Here is an 18,538-nt window from a genome sequence, read left to right on the forward strand (position 1 = left end):
TAATGCAGTGTTGATAGAGTATATACCGCTGAGATAATCCTGACATTTATGATCTAGCGACTATAAAAGTGAATATAAATAATGATCTTAGAGTGCTACGAATAATATTCGGTAATAGTGCGATGCTCGGTATTTCTTAATTTATAATAACGTACAAAGTCGAACTATATGATTGGCAAATCAATATTTTTATTTTGTCTTTTGTAAAAATCATTTATTGTAAAATTGTAATTTTCTATGATATTTTTCAACACTCATTATATTAAAAGGTTACATCGAAATCATCATTGATGAAAAATTTGTTGATAATATTATTTCGGAGACATTAAGTTCGGTCAATGTTATGTATTCACGTTGATTGATGTACACACACATTTATTCTTGTGTACTGTTGACACAATGTATCCAAATAGTTTTCAAATATTTTCATTCAATCGATATATTTTATTCGATGCATGAATACTGTCTCTGTTGTACGTCTGAGCAAGTAATGAATTTATTGTCATTATAAGAGAATAATTCCGTCTGTTTTACGGAAAGAAATAACGGAAACCAAAAATTAAAAATTTCAAAAAAGTCTTGAATGCGTACCATCAAAATATTGACGGAATAGATTCGGTAAAAAGATCACAGTCTGCGCGAAATCTCTCTCTCTCTCTCTCTCTCTCTCTCCCTCCCTCCCTCCCTCCCTCCCTCCCTCCCTCCCTCTCTCTTTGTCGATGACATCAGAGTGTTTTCATAAAGAACATATAATCACAACAAACTTAGATATACACTTAAGATTAGGCACAAAGTAAATTTATTGAACTGATTCTTAAAACTGTTGACATAATTAATTTTTTGTCTTCTCTTTAATTTCAATATCTTATCAGTAAATATACGAACAATAGTACGTTCTTATTTTTATTTTAGATCTTTTCTCGCGATGCAACGAATAGGAAAATAAGTGTAATTTATAATGAGACGTGAAAATAATTTTTCGCGCGTACCGTGAATGCAATTTTAATTGCAACGCGATTATAGGAATATCGATAACAAAAAGCGTGGATATGTATGCTATCGAGCACGAACGTGTTGCGTGCTGACAGTTATTTCCCGTCGGCTAATGCTTGACGCCATGGTGGAGGACGCCGACGGAATCGATCAGTAAAATGACGCGGCTATTCATTGTCACAAACGGTTTACTGAGTTCTCAACGTAATATACATCACAATTATTTTTTCGTCATTTTTTTCTATTTTATAAGATGCGAATATATTGATGATATATTAGCTTCAACTCTTTCTAAATATTTAATATTTATAACTACAATTCTCTTCTCTACGATATTTATTTATTATCGCTTTATTACTGTTTGATAATGATATTAATAATAACACACACTATATAATTGAAAATTGAGATTGGATACACGAGAATTGATATTAGAATACATTAATTATATTTTTGACAGAAGGCGGAATTTTGAGAGATATTTTTAGACCTTTTTTACAAGTTTAGACAAATTTAATGATAGAAATTTATAATCAAATTTTTTGCTTGTTTATAAGCAAGTTTACAAATATTATTAAAAAAAGGAAAGTGTGAGGTTTATTATACGGTTAATTTATTATATTTATCATATGGTTAATTTCTAACATTACAAATTATTTTCGTGACACAATGTGTTTTTGAATTCGATTTTTGAACATTTCTTAGGAAATACAGGTTGAACTTTGGCATAAGAAAACAAACATATTCTAATCTTCTAAGATTTCGTTTTCATTCTTTTAATTTTTTGTAAATTTTTATAGAAATTGTGTACATATTAAAGAAGATAGTTTTATTTGCTCTCTAAACAACAAATGATATTATGCTAACAAATAGCTTCTACTTCAATGTTAAAGGATATAGATATTGAATTAGAATAAATTTTCAATTTATGACTAAATCGTTATTTCCTTTCGCTGTTAGTGTTTGCAGACTTCTCAATTATTTAATTAATAGTAATACGTTGTGTGTTTATGTAATTATAAATAATTTTCAATAATTGTGCGGAATTTCAATGTTTAAAATATTTCTTTTTTTTTTAATCTTATATATATAAGTTTGATGATAAAATTTTTTGTGTCTGATAATAATTTTGATACAAAATTTTGATTTTCTATGTATTTCTAATTCTATATTAATAACAAGAAGAACCATGATTCCTATATTATAGGTGTTTACATTATATCAAATAATTCGTCTTATCTGCGACGTATGTTTATCTAGATAAATGCTTCTAAGTTATTTACGGAACAAAGTGTTATCGGAATATTAAGTTAGTGTGTTCCTTGTTCTCATAAAAAAAAAAACGTTAGGAATATACTTAAAGAAATTTGCACGAAGATGTAACACTCGAAAGTAATTAGCAATTGGCATAAACTACTCTTCGAGATGCCTATTACGTGTATTAAATGGCACGCGATTGCATCTACGCAAAGTAAAAGACAGCTTGCGCGAATAATGCATAAAGATAATTTCGATGACATCAATGAAAATTCAAATGAGATCGTGGGTTGAGAATGTATAGGCATGAATAGGTGTGACTTCATACATAGCATTTATTTTTTTCATTCAATATACTTATATACCCTATCTACTATACTTTATCATAAAGCGATAGAGAAATTGAAAGATATTCATTTGAAGTAAACAATATTACAAAATTTCAAATTTACGTCACGTCGTATTAGAAACAATGAGAGGAATTTTTTACATGTATTATAAAGCCATTTAACAATAATATCAAAAAGTGAATGAATTTATAATGAATGAATAAAGCAAATCATCATAATATGTAATGAATCTAATTTTCTGATAAGAATAAAAAAGTTGTTATTTTACAATATATATATATATATATAAAATTTGTAAATAACATATTCTCTCTCTTAGTCTCATTGTCAATTTGATACTTAAAGATTATAATGATTTATTGTTTATCAGATTACATTGCGCGAGGGAGTAATGTAAAAACTTAGTTATTTTTTAGATAAGATAAAAATGTTAATCCCGTATAGTTAATCTATAGATATAGATCTACAGATATATCTGAAGTTAATACATAATTACTTGTATAAGGAAACAAACAATTCACATAATCACACATAAAACAATATAATATATACTTCTAATATATTTTTCTTAGTCTAAAACATCTAATAAACACTAATACTAAATAATAGATAAATAATAGATAAAATACGCTTCAATGTTTAGAAATATTTACGTGATTGTTTGGATTATACTGATTAAAGTTTAAATATTATTTAAACTGTTTACAATATTTGAGAGCACTGTGATTTTATATGTAATTACCCAATAATTGTTACAAACAAAGATAAGAGTGTATGTGCGATTTTCATTAAAATATATATGAAGAGAGAGAGAGAGAGAGAGAGAGAGAGAGAGAGAGAGAGAGAGAGAGAGAGAGAGAGAGAGAGAGAGAGAGAGAGAGAGAGAGAGAGAGAGAGCGTAATATAATAACATAATAATTAATAGATAATCAAATAAAAGATAATTAATTTACGACAGTAATCATGACATTATACCTATGTCTCCGCGTTGTATTCTGTGTTGATTCCATCGTGAGGAGGGTGTCTTTCTCGCGTCTTCCGTCGGACACTATCGCGAATAATTCACGTTGATTCACTCGCCGATCAACAAAACGATATCTCGCTCGTTCGTCAATGAAGACTCCGATTCATGCATTATCATAGACAACTTGGATTTAAGCGAGTCTTTAGTGAAAAAAAAAGAAAAAAAAAAAAGAAAGAATTAGGATGGACGAATGAGAAACACGCGCGATCCGCGGCGGATCGTCCGCGAGAGGAGACGCGTAGACCGCGTCATTCACTCACGCACGGAGCAGAGATGCCGGTTGTCAAACGCGTGGCAGACGACAGTTGACATGACATGAGATGAGAGGAAAGCGGCGCTCCGCGCCGCGACGGCGCGGGCGTCGTGCGATTCGGCTCGGCTCGGCTCGGCTTGGCAGGGCACGGCACGGCACGGCACGGCCGTGCGTCGTGAAGCCGAGCGTCTCGCGTGGAATTGCGCAAGCCAATTCCGCTGCGAGGGATGATCAGGTTCGCGCGCGCGAGCGAGCCGAGCATGCGCGTTTCATTGAGACACAACGCCGGAGGGATAGAAGAGGCTGCGGCGCAGGGCGAGATATAGCTATGTGATGGTTCAAAACGGCTTTCGAGGGGACCAACAGCCACACCAGCTTCGTCGTCGGATTGGTCAAATCCGATATAACCGGAGGGAGACTCAGTCACGATTGGCGGTCCCGACGCCATCGGGCGCGGCACACGCAGGTAACGGTGGGGTATATTTGAACAAGAGCCGCCGACTCAAGAGTAGCGGAGTACACTCGCTAACCGGCCTCCATCCACAACACGGCACACAGAGAGAGGAGAGAGAGATTCACGTTGGTACGAGGCGGAGTGTGTGGTGAGAGGCGGTGAGGTGGCTCAAACAGGGGCCCCGCTCGATCAAATAACCGACCGCGCGCGCGACCGTCGAGCAGACGTCATCGTAGTGGTTGGTGTTGTTTCGCGCACTCGTCCATCGTCGTACAACACGCGCGAGCAGGCTCTTTAACTATCGTCGGCATCGCGCGTTCATCGTGCCCTCATGGTGTTGGGGTAACAATTACCCCTATCTCTCCCGCGGGGGTACTCTCTCGCGACCGCGTTCACTCCGTGTATCGAATGCACATTTTCCCGGTGGACAAGCGGACTGTGCATTGTGTTCCGGGAAGAAGAGGACGGTGTCGTCTGCGTTGGCGTTTCTTCGGCGTTTCGCTGACGCGGTGCATGCTCCGAAGATAGAGACTTTTCTCATCTCCTGCAGAAAAGGAGGAAACGCGACGGTTCTTCGTCGATTGTGATAGAAGAGAGTTCCGTCAACTCAGTGTCGTTCAGTGTTAGAATTTCGCGGTGAAGTTTTTTTTTTTTTTCTGGTGAAGAAAAGGAGAGCTTAGTGCGAAGCGATTCCTAGGCAATTTACCGCGCGTCTTTCATTCTCTCTGCGTACGATTTCAGGAATCTCTGTGACTCGTGACTCGACAGTAAGAGGAGAGCGATAGAAGACTACTCGATTATAGTTGAAAGCGCGGACGACTCGACGGGTCGTTCGAGCTCACCCTGTGAAAAGATTAAGGGAATACCCGACTGCCAACAGCCGTGGTACCGCGGATTTCATGACAGCCGTTTGACAACGACGACGCGACAGCAGGCCACCTCGGCACCGGTGAGCTCTATGACCATGCTCCAGTCGCAAAAACTGTACGGCGATGCGGGTGCCATGAGCAGCGCCGCGATGTCCAGCATGGGCAGTATGGCGCCCACGTACAGCTCGATCAACTCGATGAGCTGCGTGCCGATGGGTATGTCGATGGGTGTCGGGGTCGGACCTAGCTGCAGCCCACAGGGCGCCGGCGGCTTCAACATGAGCACCATGAGCTCGGCAATGGGAATGGCATCGATGGGTGGTAGCGGGATGAGTGGTTACAGCAGCGCTTCCATGGGCACCGGTGGTGCTTGTATGAGCGCCGTCGGATACGGGCCACTGACGCCCAGCGGCGGTACCGGCGTTAGTCGGGATCCTCTGGCTTTGACCGAACCGGACTCGCCGAACTCGGCGTTGCAGCGAGCGCGCAGCGAGAAGTCTTACCGTCGTAGCTACACTCATGCAAAACCGCCGTATTCCTACATTAGTTTGATCACCATGGCGATACAGAACGCGCCTCACAAGATGTTGACCCTCTCAGAGATCTATCAGTTTATCATGGATTTATTCCCATTCTACAGACAGAATCAGCAACGCTGGCAAAACTCCATCAGGCACTCGCTCAGCTTTAACGACTGTTTCGTTAAAGTGCCACGCACACCGGACAAACCTGGCAAGGGATCTTTCTGGACGCTGCATCCGGACAGCGGTAATATGTTTGAGAACGGTTGTTATCTACGACGGCAGAAGAGATTCAAGGACGAGAAAAAGGAGTTGACCAGGCAGAGCAGCAAACATCAGCAGCAACAGCAGCATCAGACTACAGCAGCGGCGGTGGTGGCGTCCGGCGCGACTATCGCTGGCCAACACAGCCCGCCCACTCACGAAGGCGCGCCTGGTTCCAAGAAGACCGGCTCGTCCATCCACCATGGCGGTCCTCCGCAGCAGGACGACAAGGATCTGCATGGGTTGGTGCCCTCGCATCATCATCATCACACCGCCAGTCTCCATCAACACCATACCGCCCTCAAGAGCGACACCACCGACATTGGTGGCCTCCTAGTTCCCGATCTCGCTACGCACGACGAGCTTACCGCCATGGTCAGTCGTAGCCTCCATCCGCACCTATTGTCCGATACTGCGAGTTTGCATCACGGTATGACGGGCAGTTTGAAGCAAGAACCGCTATACGGAACGGCAGCCAATCATCCGTTCAGCATCAACAGGTTACTGCCGCGAGACACGACCGGCACCTCACCCGGCGCCCAGGATACCAAGCCGCCCGAGATGAAGATGTACGAACAGCTGCATCAGAGCTACGCCAACTTCGGCTCGCCTCATCATCCGCACGCGCACTCGGCACCGCCCGGGCACCATCATCACAACGGCATGCACGTCGGCACCAACGCCGCCGGACCGATGCACATGACGAATCATCATCATCAGGAGTATTATCAGAGCCCGCATTATCATCACGCCACCAGCGTCGCTACCACGAGCGCACCGCCTCCCGCCGTCGCTACCGCGACACCGGGCTTGTGACATCACGCCACCCACCCTTACGCTTTGGCCTGAGTCGCTGCCGCCGCGGCATATGTCGCCGCTAGCGCTGCCGCACCCCCGATGCCACCTCCGACTCCGGATCTGTCCGCTATCGCGGCGACGAGCGCGGTTGCGGTTCCGGGCTCGGCCCCGGCCCCGGCTCCGGCCCCGGCCCCGGCCCCGGTCCCGGCTCTGGCCCCGGTTCCGGCTTTAGCCTCGGCCCCGGCTCTAGCCTCGGCCCCGGCTCCAGCACCGACGACGTCTCCCGCGACCTCGTCGACCGTCTCGTCGTCGCCGCGTACGCAATCACGTCGGCGCACTCGTCGTACCGAGAACGACGACGACATCGTCAACGCCGTCGTCTGTTGGCCGCCCGACGACGACGACGAGTACGACGATGAGAACGAGGATGAGGACGAGGAAAACGTCATCTACAGACGGTAGAATGCTGCCGGGAGGTAGGATTCCTCAGGGTATTTCGGCTTACTGTTACGGTTCATCGTCTCGACGATCAGCTGCTTATTATGTTGTTAGTATTGAGAAAACATAAATAGCGAGATTGTTATATTTGATTTAATTAATAGAAACATCGTACTAAATAAAATTAATGCAATTTATTAGAAAATATGAAATATTTTCTACATTCTGAGATTCTCTTTCACACATATACTCTTTCTCTTTTATGTTCTCTCTTTTTTTTTATATATTCTCTCTTTAGTTTATATATACTCTACTTTTTTTTTCTTTATATATCTTTTTCTATATATTTTTTCGTTTAATACTTCGAGCGTTATATAATAAACTCAAATACTGAAAAGCGGTACAAAAGTTTAAAATGAAGGGAAGTAAAAAAATCAATGTACATGACTGACATAAAGGCATTAGGTTTTTTGTATACTATACTATATAATATTGTATACTATATAATATTGGCAAGTAATTTCTTTACGTAAAAATTAATTTCTTTATCTATGTATAAACATTGTACAATGTTTACGTACTCTATGGACGAGAAAACAGTATTTATATTTATTTATATATTTTATATATATATGTATGTTAAATATTCCAAAAATTACTCACCAAATATATCATGCTAAATTAAATAAATGTTAAATTAAAAAATAATAAATTTTCTTTTATGCATGATTTTTGTCAATGATAATATAAACATATATATATATATATATATATATACACATATATATATTATATATATATATATATATATATATATATGTTTATATTATCATTGACAAAAATCATGCATAAAAGAAAATTTGTTATTTTTTAATTTAATATTTATTTAATTTAGCATGATATATTTGGTGAGTAATTTTTGGAATATTTAACAAAAAGGAGAATATAGAGTTTATATAATAAGTTTATATAATTTCAAATGAAGAGGTATAAGAAGAATTATAAGAAAAGAGTATTTACGTTTAACTTCCAAACTTTAGTGGTAGGGAGGTCACATTACTGTGTATTATCCTTTGACAGGAGCAAATGGGAAAATAATATTTACATACGTATACAATCTTTGTTGCTCGTATTAAACTTATGTCCGTTACTGTATGTTGTCACTCAAACTGACAATGACTTGGTAAGCATCGTTTCAAGTACAATTGCAAACAACAATCACGATAAAGGAGATTAAAGCCTACTTTAAACGATCTTTAATTTGTGATAGAATTCTATTCATAATTTCGGCATACAATATAGAAAATGTTTATCAAATCAGATTACATGACATAAAAAATAAAATAAAGAATAAAATTTTATTGCATTCTATAATGTTTCATTAGGGAAGAGTCGATCTTTCCCTTTATGTCTAAAAGAGCCCATTTAAGAGATCATTTATTATTGGAAATTTATTATCGTCATTTTATCACAATCTATTTTGTCGAATTTATCTCGTGTACACCGGAAAAGATGTTCAAGAGAACCATGTGAATGTCCAGAGTACACTGAATCATACCGCATTCCATATTGTCGCTTTTATCATACCGAACATTCAACATAATCGTGCGATTTCGCTGAAGATCGCGTGAGAATTTTTTGTGATACGCACGAATGATGCATTTTCATGCGATAAGCAGAGTGCGTTCCGTTGCTACGTTCCATTCCTGCACATTGATTAAGATAATCTAGTGATTCGGTACACATTTAAAAATTTATAAACAATTATCGCTTTTCAGTCAAATTTACATATAATTACCAAAACACGAAGACAATAATTAAAATACAATATTCAAACTGTCAGATTTCTTTTACAGATTTTTACTAAAAAAATAATTCTTAACGTTTAAAAAAATAGAGTTTTCAAAATCATAGAATATCAAAAGAGAAAATTGTTATAATATTGTCTATTACTATTATTAATAATATATTTATTAATTAATAATATTGGACAGATTTTACATACACACATTTAAATAAAAAATGATAAGATTTATATTTAATGAAATTATCTGGCTTCTCCGTATGACAATAATAAATATCATCACATTTGTTATTATTAGCCGCTGTTTTTTTCTCTTTTTCAATGAAAAGCAAAAAATATCTTTCGTAGAAGGAGAAATAAAACAAGATAGACTCTGTCGTAGAATGATCATTTATGTTCGACCGATGTCTGACTATTATTAGAAAATTACTCATTAGCTTCAAACATTATCCCATACGCGTTAATTGTCTGCTCTGTAAGCTTGGACAAGATCATTATATTAGTGATGTCAATTCCGAGACGAAATATATATTGATACATAGGTGTTGATAGATTTTTTCGGAATTATATCATTCATGTGTCAATAATGCACGTTTATGTTAGATCAGACATTGATCTCAATCTCCTTTCATTTTAAGTATCGATTGTTACCGTTATTGTTACATTTATTTATGTCACATGCAATATGCGAATTATTGACAATTATTGAGTTTTTATCGTGAGAAATAAAATAAAAGTATTTTTTTTTTTTTTTAATCGATGACAAAAAAAAAATCCGATATATTATATTCAATATATTCTCGCGAAGATGTTACATGTGGATTATAATTTAAATTCTAATAACTAAAATTGTCTCATATTTTTTCATTTTTATGAAAATACGATAATAATGGATAATTTTCTTCTTTACACTATATTATTATCTTTATTTTATTACTATTTTGACATATATTATTAAAACAACAGGCATGCATGATTATTAATGCATGTTCTACTTGATTTGAAACGTGAAAGATCTTTGTTGTCAATAAGAAAAAAAAATACTTTAGGAGCAAGTTTGGTTCGAAAATATTTCACTCATTTCATTGATTTATTTGACAAGATTGTGATTACCAATTTGTTCCTAAATATATTTTATAGGTATTTATAATAACAAAGATATATTTCAACTAATCAACTTAGGTGAAATATATCTTAGAGAATAATAATATAATTTATAGAGAATAATAAGATAATTTTATATAAATAATTGTTTTGTCTCTCTGAATTTGTTTGGAATTTAGAAAGATTTCAGCTTTTACGATGTACTCAACAATCGTACATCTCATCCGATTAAAAAAGTCGCTTACAATAATGATTTAAAAAATCCTCAAAAATAGCGATTCGCTATTTGTTAAGATTGTACAGATGAACTCGCGGCGATGAACCTATGTTAGTACTTCGACGAAATATCCTCGATAATATTAAAGACGAACACGCGGGCCCCGGGTCGAAGGAGGATGCGTTGTCGCGGCATGGAGTAAGCCTCGAAAAGCAGTGTCAGGTAAAAAGTGAGAGAGGTGTCGGATGAACAAAACTTGTGATACTATACGTGAAAATAAATATAAATTAACGAACGAGTACACATGCGCGTTGCGTATAAATATAATTATATTCGAGCATCTGTGAGACGTGCAGAGTCCGCGCATTCGCACACCAGCGTCCACGCATACGCACATGAGCATTCACGAGGTGTATGAACGCGCGCGTGTCATCGAGACAGTTGAGAACGTCGAGTAAATAATTAATTCGTTTTAAGAGCGTCACGCGGGAGACGCCCCGCGTTTTTGTATAATAATTGTAGATAGCCGTATATATCGTAATGCGCATATGATGTACAATATTATATGTTAAAGAGAGTATATATACATATGATTATATAACTATATGTATATATATATATATATATATATATATATATAAATGGAATCTTTATCGCGATACTATTATATATTAAGTCCACTTTAGACGATCTATACAATAGGTGAACAAATTCGGGAATGTAATTCTAATGAAATTTGACATGCTGTGTATTCTAATGTTCTATGTATCAAATATGTATTTTTTGCTGCTTTATATACATATGTTTTCTGTATTATATGACACGAAAAGTTCTGTTTCGAATTTTATCGTATATTATAGATCGTCTAAAGTGCGCTTTAGATGCATACATATAATAGAATATAAGTGAGTGAATGGATGAGATGAAGAAAAAGAGAGAAAGAGAGAGAGAGAGAGAGAGAGAGAGAGAGAGAGAGAGAGAGAGAGAGAGAGAGAAAGAAATAGAATGAGAGAGATAGAGAGAAAGATCAAGCTAGACAAACGTGATACTTTGTATTGTGTATTTCGAAAGCATATTTTTAGACTGTCGCACACGTATTCGCATTGCAAACGTTACAGAGAATTGTTTATAAAATATTTTATTTTTCGCGAAGAGATTCATTTCAGGTTTTTCGGATAAAAAGTACGATATTGTACATATTGTTTTTAAAATGGCGCGTGTAAATATTTCCAAAAATACAATACAATTTAGCAATGTACACCTAAAGTTAGATAATTCTTTTCAAATCGTGTTTTGAATTAATTTTTGACATTTAGAAACTGTATTGCCAAAAAGTGCGAAAAAATCACAAGGATTTCTATGACTATCATTTAATCTCAGAATCATCCTAAACAGATCATGCAGTTACTATGTCAAAATAATCATAATGTACGATGCTCTTTATGCGTTAAGGAACATGTCATTAGATCATTAATACACTTAAATATACAATTAATTCGAAATACGAATAAAGTAATAATCGAAATCGATTCTAGCTACAGAGATTGTGTACAAATTGAGGCAGATTTTGTTTGTTATCAATCCGATGACTGTCGACACAAACACCGTTTTATTATATCAACATTGTAAAAATAGCGAAAATCAATCGATTTTTTTATTCAAGATGTAACACAACTGGAGTTAAACCCGCACGAATACAAGTGACACAGAGTTTGCTTAGTGATGCTGGGAACATGCGAGTGTCATACGTCTCAGTGCAATTTCTGCAAGTCAACATTTAAGTGCAAAGGGCTTAAGTCAAAATGGCGTAAGGTTGTGTTATTGTATGGAAAAAAATTCCGCGCAATTAACGCAATGCGGGTGCGCGAGCGAGCGTGTGTGATAGATCTTGCGACGACTCCACGACATTTTATCCGGTCACGTAATTCACTAGATCATTCGCAATACTACTTCAGTTCTATGAATATGAAATTCACGAAAGCTTTTACCGTCGTCGCGTACGATTTTACTATACCCTATTCGCAGAGGGAAAGTGAAATCTGTCTGCTTTCATTGGCGGATCGTATCGTTGAAAAATCCAATGTCACTACGGAAGATGCGGATGGCTCGTAATTTCGCTGATTTTCTCAAACGTGCCACTCCTATCGTATCGCCTATTTTCTCATACTCTTATATATCTTTCTTATTAAATTTATATTAAAAATCTGATTGTTTTGAAACACAGATTGTTTGAGTACAAGGAGACATATATGGGATACAAAACATTTTTTTAAAGAACACTTCCTAAAGAGGTAAACAATTGCGTGTTAAAATACATCTTTAATGAAATGTTGGAACTCTCTTATATTTCCTGCAAACGATGAGATTATAATTAGAAATTTTCTAATAAAACAAAAATTTGAAAACTTTTAGTAAAACTGGAAAGTGATAAAATACCGATCTATATAAAATTATAAATAACGAGTTGCGCGTTACAGAAGATCATTAATTATTGTTATCACCATTATGTTATCGCCACTATTACGATTATATGTCGTGGACATATCTGTTAGGTTCATTTATCTTTTTTTTTCTTGATTTTTTTTTATATATATTTGATTTCAAAATTTTACACTTTAATTCTTATTTTATATATATAATAAAAATATTAATATATATATTTTTAATTAAAATTAATATTTTTTTCAATATTTTTAAATATAAACTCTACGACACTTTATGTTGAAACCATAATACAATATAAAAGATTCTAAATTGCAAAAAAGTTTTTTTTTTGTTGATATTTCAAGCAAATACAAAATCCATCCTCTGATGGAGAATAATTATAACATTTGAGAGACAAGATTTGAAGTAAAATAAAATCTATAAATCTCTTGCGAAATAATGCAAAACGTATTTCTTTTACACAATATTGAAATCTCAATATAATTTTGTGTGTGATAGGCAGTTAAAAATTCGTGGAAAATTCTTTTGTGAAATTGTTACGATCTCAGGCTATTTTGTTCTCGAGAGTGCGCTGATCAAAGAAGGAAAGCAGGAAGCAAATCCTGCATAGGACTTTTCTCAAGGCGGGGCACGCGTGAAATGCAAATCTCGAAATTACGAAATCTCATGTTTAACACGCTTTCACTGTCTCTTGGGCCGTTTTACCGTCTTCCTGACAGAGAGAGAGGGAGAGAGAGAGAGAGAGAGAGAGAGAGAGAGAGAGAGAGAGAGAGAGAGAGAGAGAGAAAGAGAGAGAAAGAGAGATTTTTATTCAGCAACACCGCATATCCTATATATTCAGGAGAATCAAAATTAATTAATTTATAATTTTGATAGGTTCAGACTTTGATGAGATGTAGATAACACAGATCATGATCTCTATGTTTATTCACGAGAATTGGCGCGTGATACATTTCTCGAAAATTGTATTATAGTATCAAAATTATGCCAATAACAATCTTCTATCGTATCTTCGGCTCCTCGCGTAGTTCTCAATTGAATCTGCCCATGTCCGATAAATATATGTCGCCTGATTCTTGAGAGATCAAATGACAAAAGAGAGAGAGAGAGAGAGAGAGAGAGAGAGAGAGAGAGAGAGAGAGAGAGAGAGAGAGAGAGAGAGAGAAAGAGAGAGAGAATGAATGAATGAATGAATGAATGAAAGGTATAAGTAAGAATGGTGAGAATTTCACACTGTTGTCAAAGAAAAAAAGAGAGAGTGAAAGGAGCGACGAATCGATGAGATAAGGCTGTAAATGTTTCAATAAATCTACGTATTTCTACGAAAACTAAACGCTGCTTTTTTTTACATACCATTTTTCCCTTACGAATTTATAACTATCCTCTTCCACACTTCCTTTTATTCTTGAGAAATATTCAGCGTAATTTTAAGCAAAAAGAGAAAACACGTACAATCACATTATATGTTTTTATCCTACAATAATCTTGCGGTGAAACTAATTAAAATATATTGAATGTCGAAATGTGTCCCATATGCAAATGATATGTAAACATTCGCATTAATTGTTACTTTTGTTAAAGCAAGCGATATTACATCAGCAATCCTGTGTATATATACATATATTTAATTCATTAAATTCATTTCTTCAAATAACGAATATCTCAACATGGGTGAATAATTCGTTGAATAAATTATAATTATTATGATACATTTATCTGCAATGGCATCTTCGAGTGTCTATCATACTGCATAAAATATGTTTGACATAATTTATGATGTCACATTATAAACTGAAAATTTTTATCGTAAATTTGCTGCTGTGTTACACTTTCAATTAATTATTATACACTTGCAATATGTGACATCGATTTACATTTGTACACGACAAATAGTGAATTTATAAGAGCTTATTATTTTATCTCTTTAACATAATATTATAGATTTCAAAGCGTACTGTACTGAAATTTTGCAGTAAATAAATATCAAAACATCTTCGACTCATAAATTAAATTCCAAAATAAAATATTAGTTAATTATGTTATCAAATTATTGTAATAATTTAATTAACTACATCAGTAGTTTTACTTCTTCGTAACATTTTCTATGTGTGCCTGTCTCGTAGTTCATCAAAGATAGTGACAGCTACTGCAAAAAGCAACATCATCGCTGTGCCAATGGCAAACAAACCTTCAGCCGAGTTATCAGTAGCGATCGATTGATTTCGGGTGTGATAATAAGGACATGTGTGTAAAAGGTATGAGTAGGATAAGTGGGCAGATTAAAAACGAGATAGGCGCGCCGGCACGTGTATCGGCGGCATCTTTTTTGGCAAAACGAGTCATAAAATTTGTTACGATAATTGTGCGAAATCATATATACAACTTTTTTGCGAGACGTGTAATAATTAACGTTGGTTAAATATACGGTTACATGTGATTTGGATTAATTATATAAGAAAATTAATAAAATGTTTTTATATTGAAACTTAATCTACTAGTCGAGGCATTTAAAAATGATACAAACATAAGTCTTAAAGAAAAAAAAAAAAAAATGCAAAAGGAATATTTTGAAAGTAATTCAGGATAAATATATAATCTGTTACTAATATAAAGTTTCTTTCATTGCTTTAATTGTTTTGCTCAATGGAAAGTAGTCAATAAAAATATTAGATGATTTTGCGTTTGCTAAAACAGAATAAAACAGGAACTAACAACGGACTCTGACATTTGACTTAAAACTTAAATTAATCCTTCGATCATCTTTTTCCGCAAGCCGTCACATGTCAATCATTCGATACTGCAATACCCGAGTTACACGCATTTATTAAGCTCCGCGGTGCGCGTTTCGCCGTCGATGTAATAATATTTAACTTCGATTCCAGGACATTTGCGCGAGAGCACACTCGATCTGTACTCATTGACCTTAAGCTTTTTGTTGGCAAAGTGCGATCGAGTATCTTGTGTAAATTTCCTAATCTGTATATGCAATCCGCTCGTTCAATGCCGATTTATCGCGCTGCTCGACGAGCTGTAATCCAGAGTGAAAGCCGGAAATGCCGATCCGGCGTTTGAAGAGATTAATTGATGGTCGAGCGATCGAGAGAGATACATTAAAGAGAATTAAGAGTTGAATTCTATGAAGCGAAGCTCTTTAATTAATTGTGGGCTATCATAATATTATTAAAAATTAATACGTTATTTTTCCAGCGAGAGAATAATTATTTAGGACAAAAAACATTTGTTAAGATAAAAAATGTTTTACATATATATTTTCTCTCTTTTTGACTATTTCTTTATTTCCATTAGTTTTAATTATATACTTGTGTGCAGCGACCTTTTTTTACATTCGTATATCAATTATTAAGGAGAAAACATATTTCTTTTGATTAGAAGCACAGAAAGGTTTTCTATTAATTCTTATAGCTAATTTATTTACTGTAATATTCCTTGAGCTGCTTCCGTTCGTTGCGTTTCCTAGAGATAATCGTCAATTTATGGGGGTGTCTCCGTATCTTATCTTCCGTCCTTGTATGTTACGCACTGAAAAATTTTCAATTATGGCTATCTTAATTTTTATTTAGCTTAACAAGCCTCTATATAAAATGACATGTTCAGGATAAAATTGAGCTTTAATTATTTGTAGCGATATCGAATTTTTCTTTTAATTCTGAGAAGAATCTATATATAAAATACATATATCGTCGTTAATGAAAAAATTTATGGATAATATTGTCAGACAATATGATACTTCTGTATCGATATGCTTTAATACATTTGTGTCTTCATTTTTTGTTCTTTTCCGAATGGGAAGTAAATGTGAATAACTAAAAATTTTAATTATACAATTACTCGATGTATGCTTTAGGGGACACATGACGTTTTGAAAAATCGTCATTTATGTGTTTCACGGACGCCATGGATGTATATGTATATACGTGCATGCTAATCCCGACCAAGCAGTTTACGGGATCACACGAGAGACGCATGAGGCAGCGAACGTTAGGATTATCGTAGACGTAGACGATAAGGTGACGGTACGCTGTTGTTGGCGATCGCGGCTATATCTCCGTGCGGTATCCACTGCATTATCGTGTATTCGTCGTATGAACACCCGCCGTAAACGAGTCTTAGTTAACGGGGCGGCTATGCGGAGGTGCAATCTCCCGCGGATTATTCGACATGATACACGAGGGCAGATATACACCGAGTGGCACTACAGACCTGTGTATCTGGCCAATATTTGACTAAATCATGAACAATGTTTGATTGTACACACGCTGTGCGCTCGCGAATACATGCGCAGATGCGCCGGAGAGCGCAGCGCGTTAACGAAACTGCCGGCGTTGCATCGCACTTCGTACGGTAACCCGTTGATTCGCAGCCTCGGGGATTTACCAGCGCGACCATTTTACACCGGAATATTCACGGCGAAGATGTCCATTAGAGCCCCTCTGCACAGAAGCTGCGGAGAGATGTGCCAAAGGACATTCGGCCTTTGTACTACAATGTAGGTTAAAGCACGAAATTTATGAGAGAGGTAGGAAGGGGAAACGTACGTTGGAATAATTTAAATATTACATAATATTATAAAACGACAGAGATTCTTTGCTTTTTCATGCTTTTTATATTATAAAGCGTATAAGTTCTTACTCTTCAGGAGTACTTTTTATTAATTATTTATATTATTAATTATTCATCAATCAAAATCTTTAAGTTGACTTTATCTTATTAAGATAATTCCAAATATACAATGCTTTAGTTAGAAATAATTTTATAGATAGTATTATCTATGTGTGTATGTGATTCAATTATTTCCTTTTTTAATCCTCTTTTTTTTTTTATTAATAATCGAGAAATAATTAAAATTACAATGCAGGAATAATACGAAAATAAGATTTCCTTCTTTTCGCGGTGAGGTTGTTAAGAGAGATTTAAATTTAAGTATTTTTATTGATATAGCGATCAAGATTGGCGAAAATTTTAGTAATTGTTACCGTTATCTACATCTGACGCATCATCTGATGAACGACGCAACGCGAATGCATTGGCGTAAACATCGTGTGCATATTTTCGGTTAATATAGCGGCTAGACATTATATACACTTTGCTTGTATTATATTTCAAGTCCCGGGATTCAATGCAAAATGCAATGTAATCATTACCGACTCTTAAAGCGGGAATTAAACACACATCCCGGAAGAAATGGATACTTCTTCCTTACGCTCTTAAGGAGAAACTCTTTGAAAATATTGACCTCGGGTCGATTCGATACTCCATCAGTAAATTGAATATAATTACGGGGAAAAAATCGACTTTGCAAAATGTAAAAATATTATACGGATTTCTTTCCACTTCTTTATACTTGAATTGTATATGAATTATTCTTGAAAATGTGAGGCTAAGGAGTTAATAGATGGCATAAGATTACGCTTAAAAATATTTTTAGACAGTTTTCACTCAAATAAAACTTTAAAACTTAATAATTAGCTACTAAAGTATTTAACAGTGAAAATTAAATAATATGTTTTAGTTTAACGAATGAAAATTCGATCAACGCTCTTTTACGTGTCGACATTATCTTGAACTGGTTCGGTGCATGAAACAGATCATACCCAAATGCACAAGAGGGTTAATTTCGCTGCGCACGAAGCTGCATGTACGGACGGCAGCACGTCATACGTTCGATATATATTCTCGCGCTGAAAACCCAGGGTGAGTACAAAAGGGGTACAGAGGGAGGGGGAGAG

The 18,538-nt window shown here is 35.9% G+C and overlaps 1 protein-coding gene across 1 annotated transcript; it reads left to right on the forward strand.

The window, feature by feature from the left end:
• The first annotated feature begins 3,500 nt into the window (after window positions 1–3,500).
• LOC140668749 (silk gland factor 1) lies at window positions 3,501–7,894 on the forward strand. The gene has a single exon (XM_072898046.1). The coding sequence runs from the start codon at window positions 5,290–5,292 to the stop codon at window positions 6,799–6,801; it is 1,512 nt and encodes a 503-aa protein (XP_072754147.1). The 5' UTR covers window positions 3,501–5,289; the 3' UTR covers window positions 6,802–7,894.
• Window positions 7,895–18,538: the final 10,644 nt, after the last annotated feature.

This window comes from Anoplolepis gracilipes, chromosome 8 (genome assembly GCF_047496725.1).
Source record: "Anoplolepis gracilipes chromosome 8, ASM4749672v1, whole genome shotgun sequence".
Taxonomy (NCBI): Eukaryota; Metazoa; Arthropoda; class Insecta; order Hymenoptera; family Formicidae; genus Anoplolepis; species Anoplolepis gracilipes.

Excerpts from the sequence above, each read along its gene's own strand:
- LOC140668749 (XM_072898046.1), top strand. The coding sequence starts at position 5,290 with ATGACCATGCTCCAGTCGCAAAAACTGTACGGCGATGCGGGTGCCATG.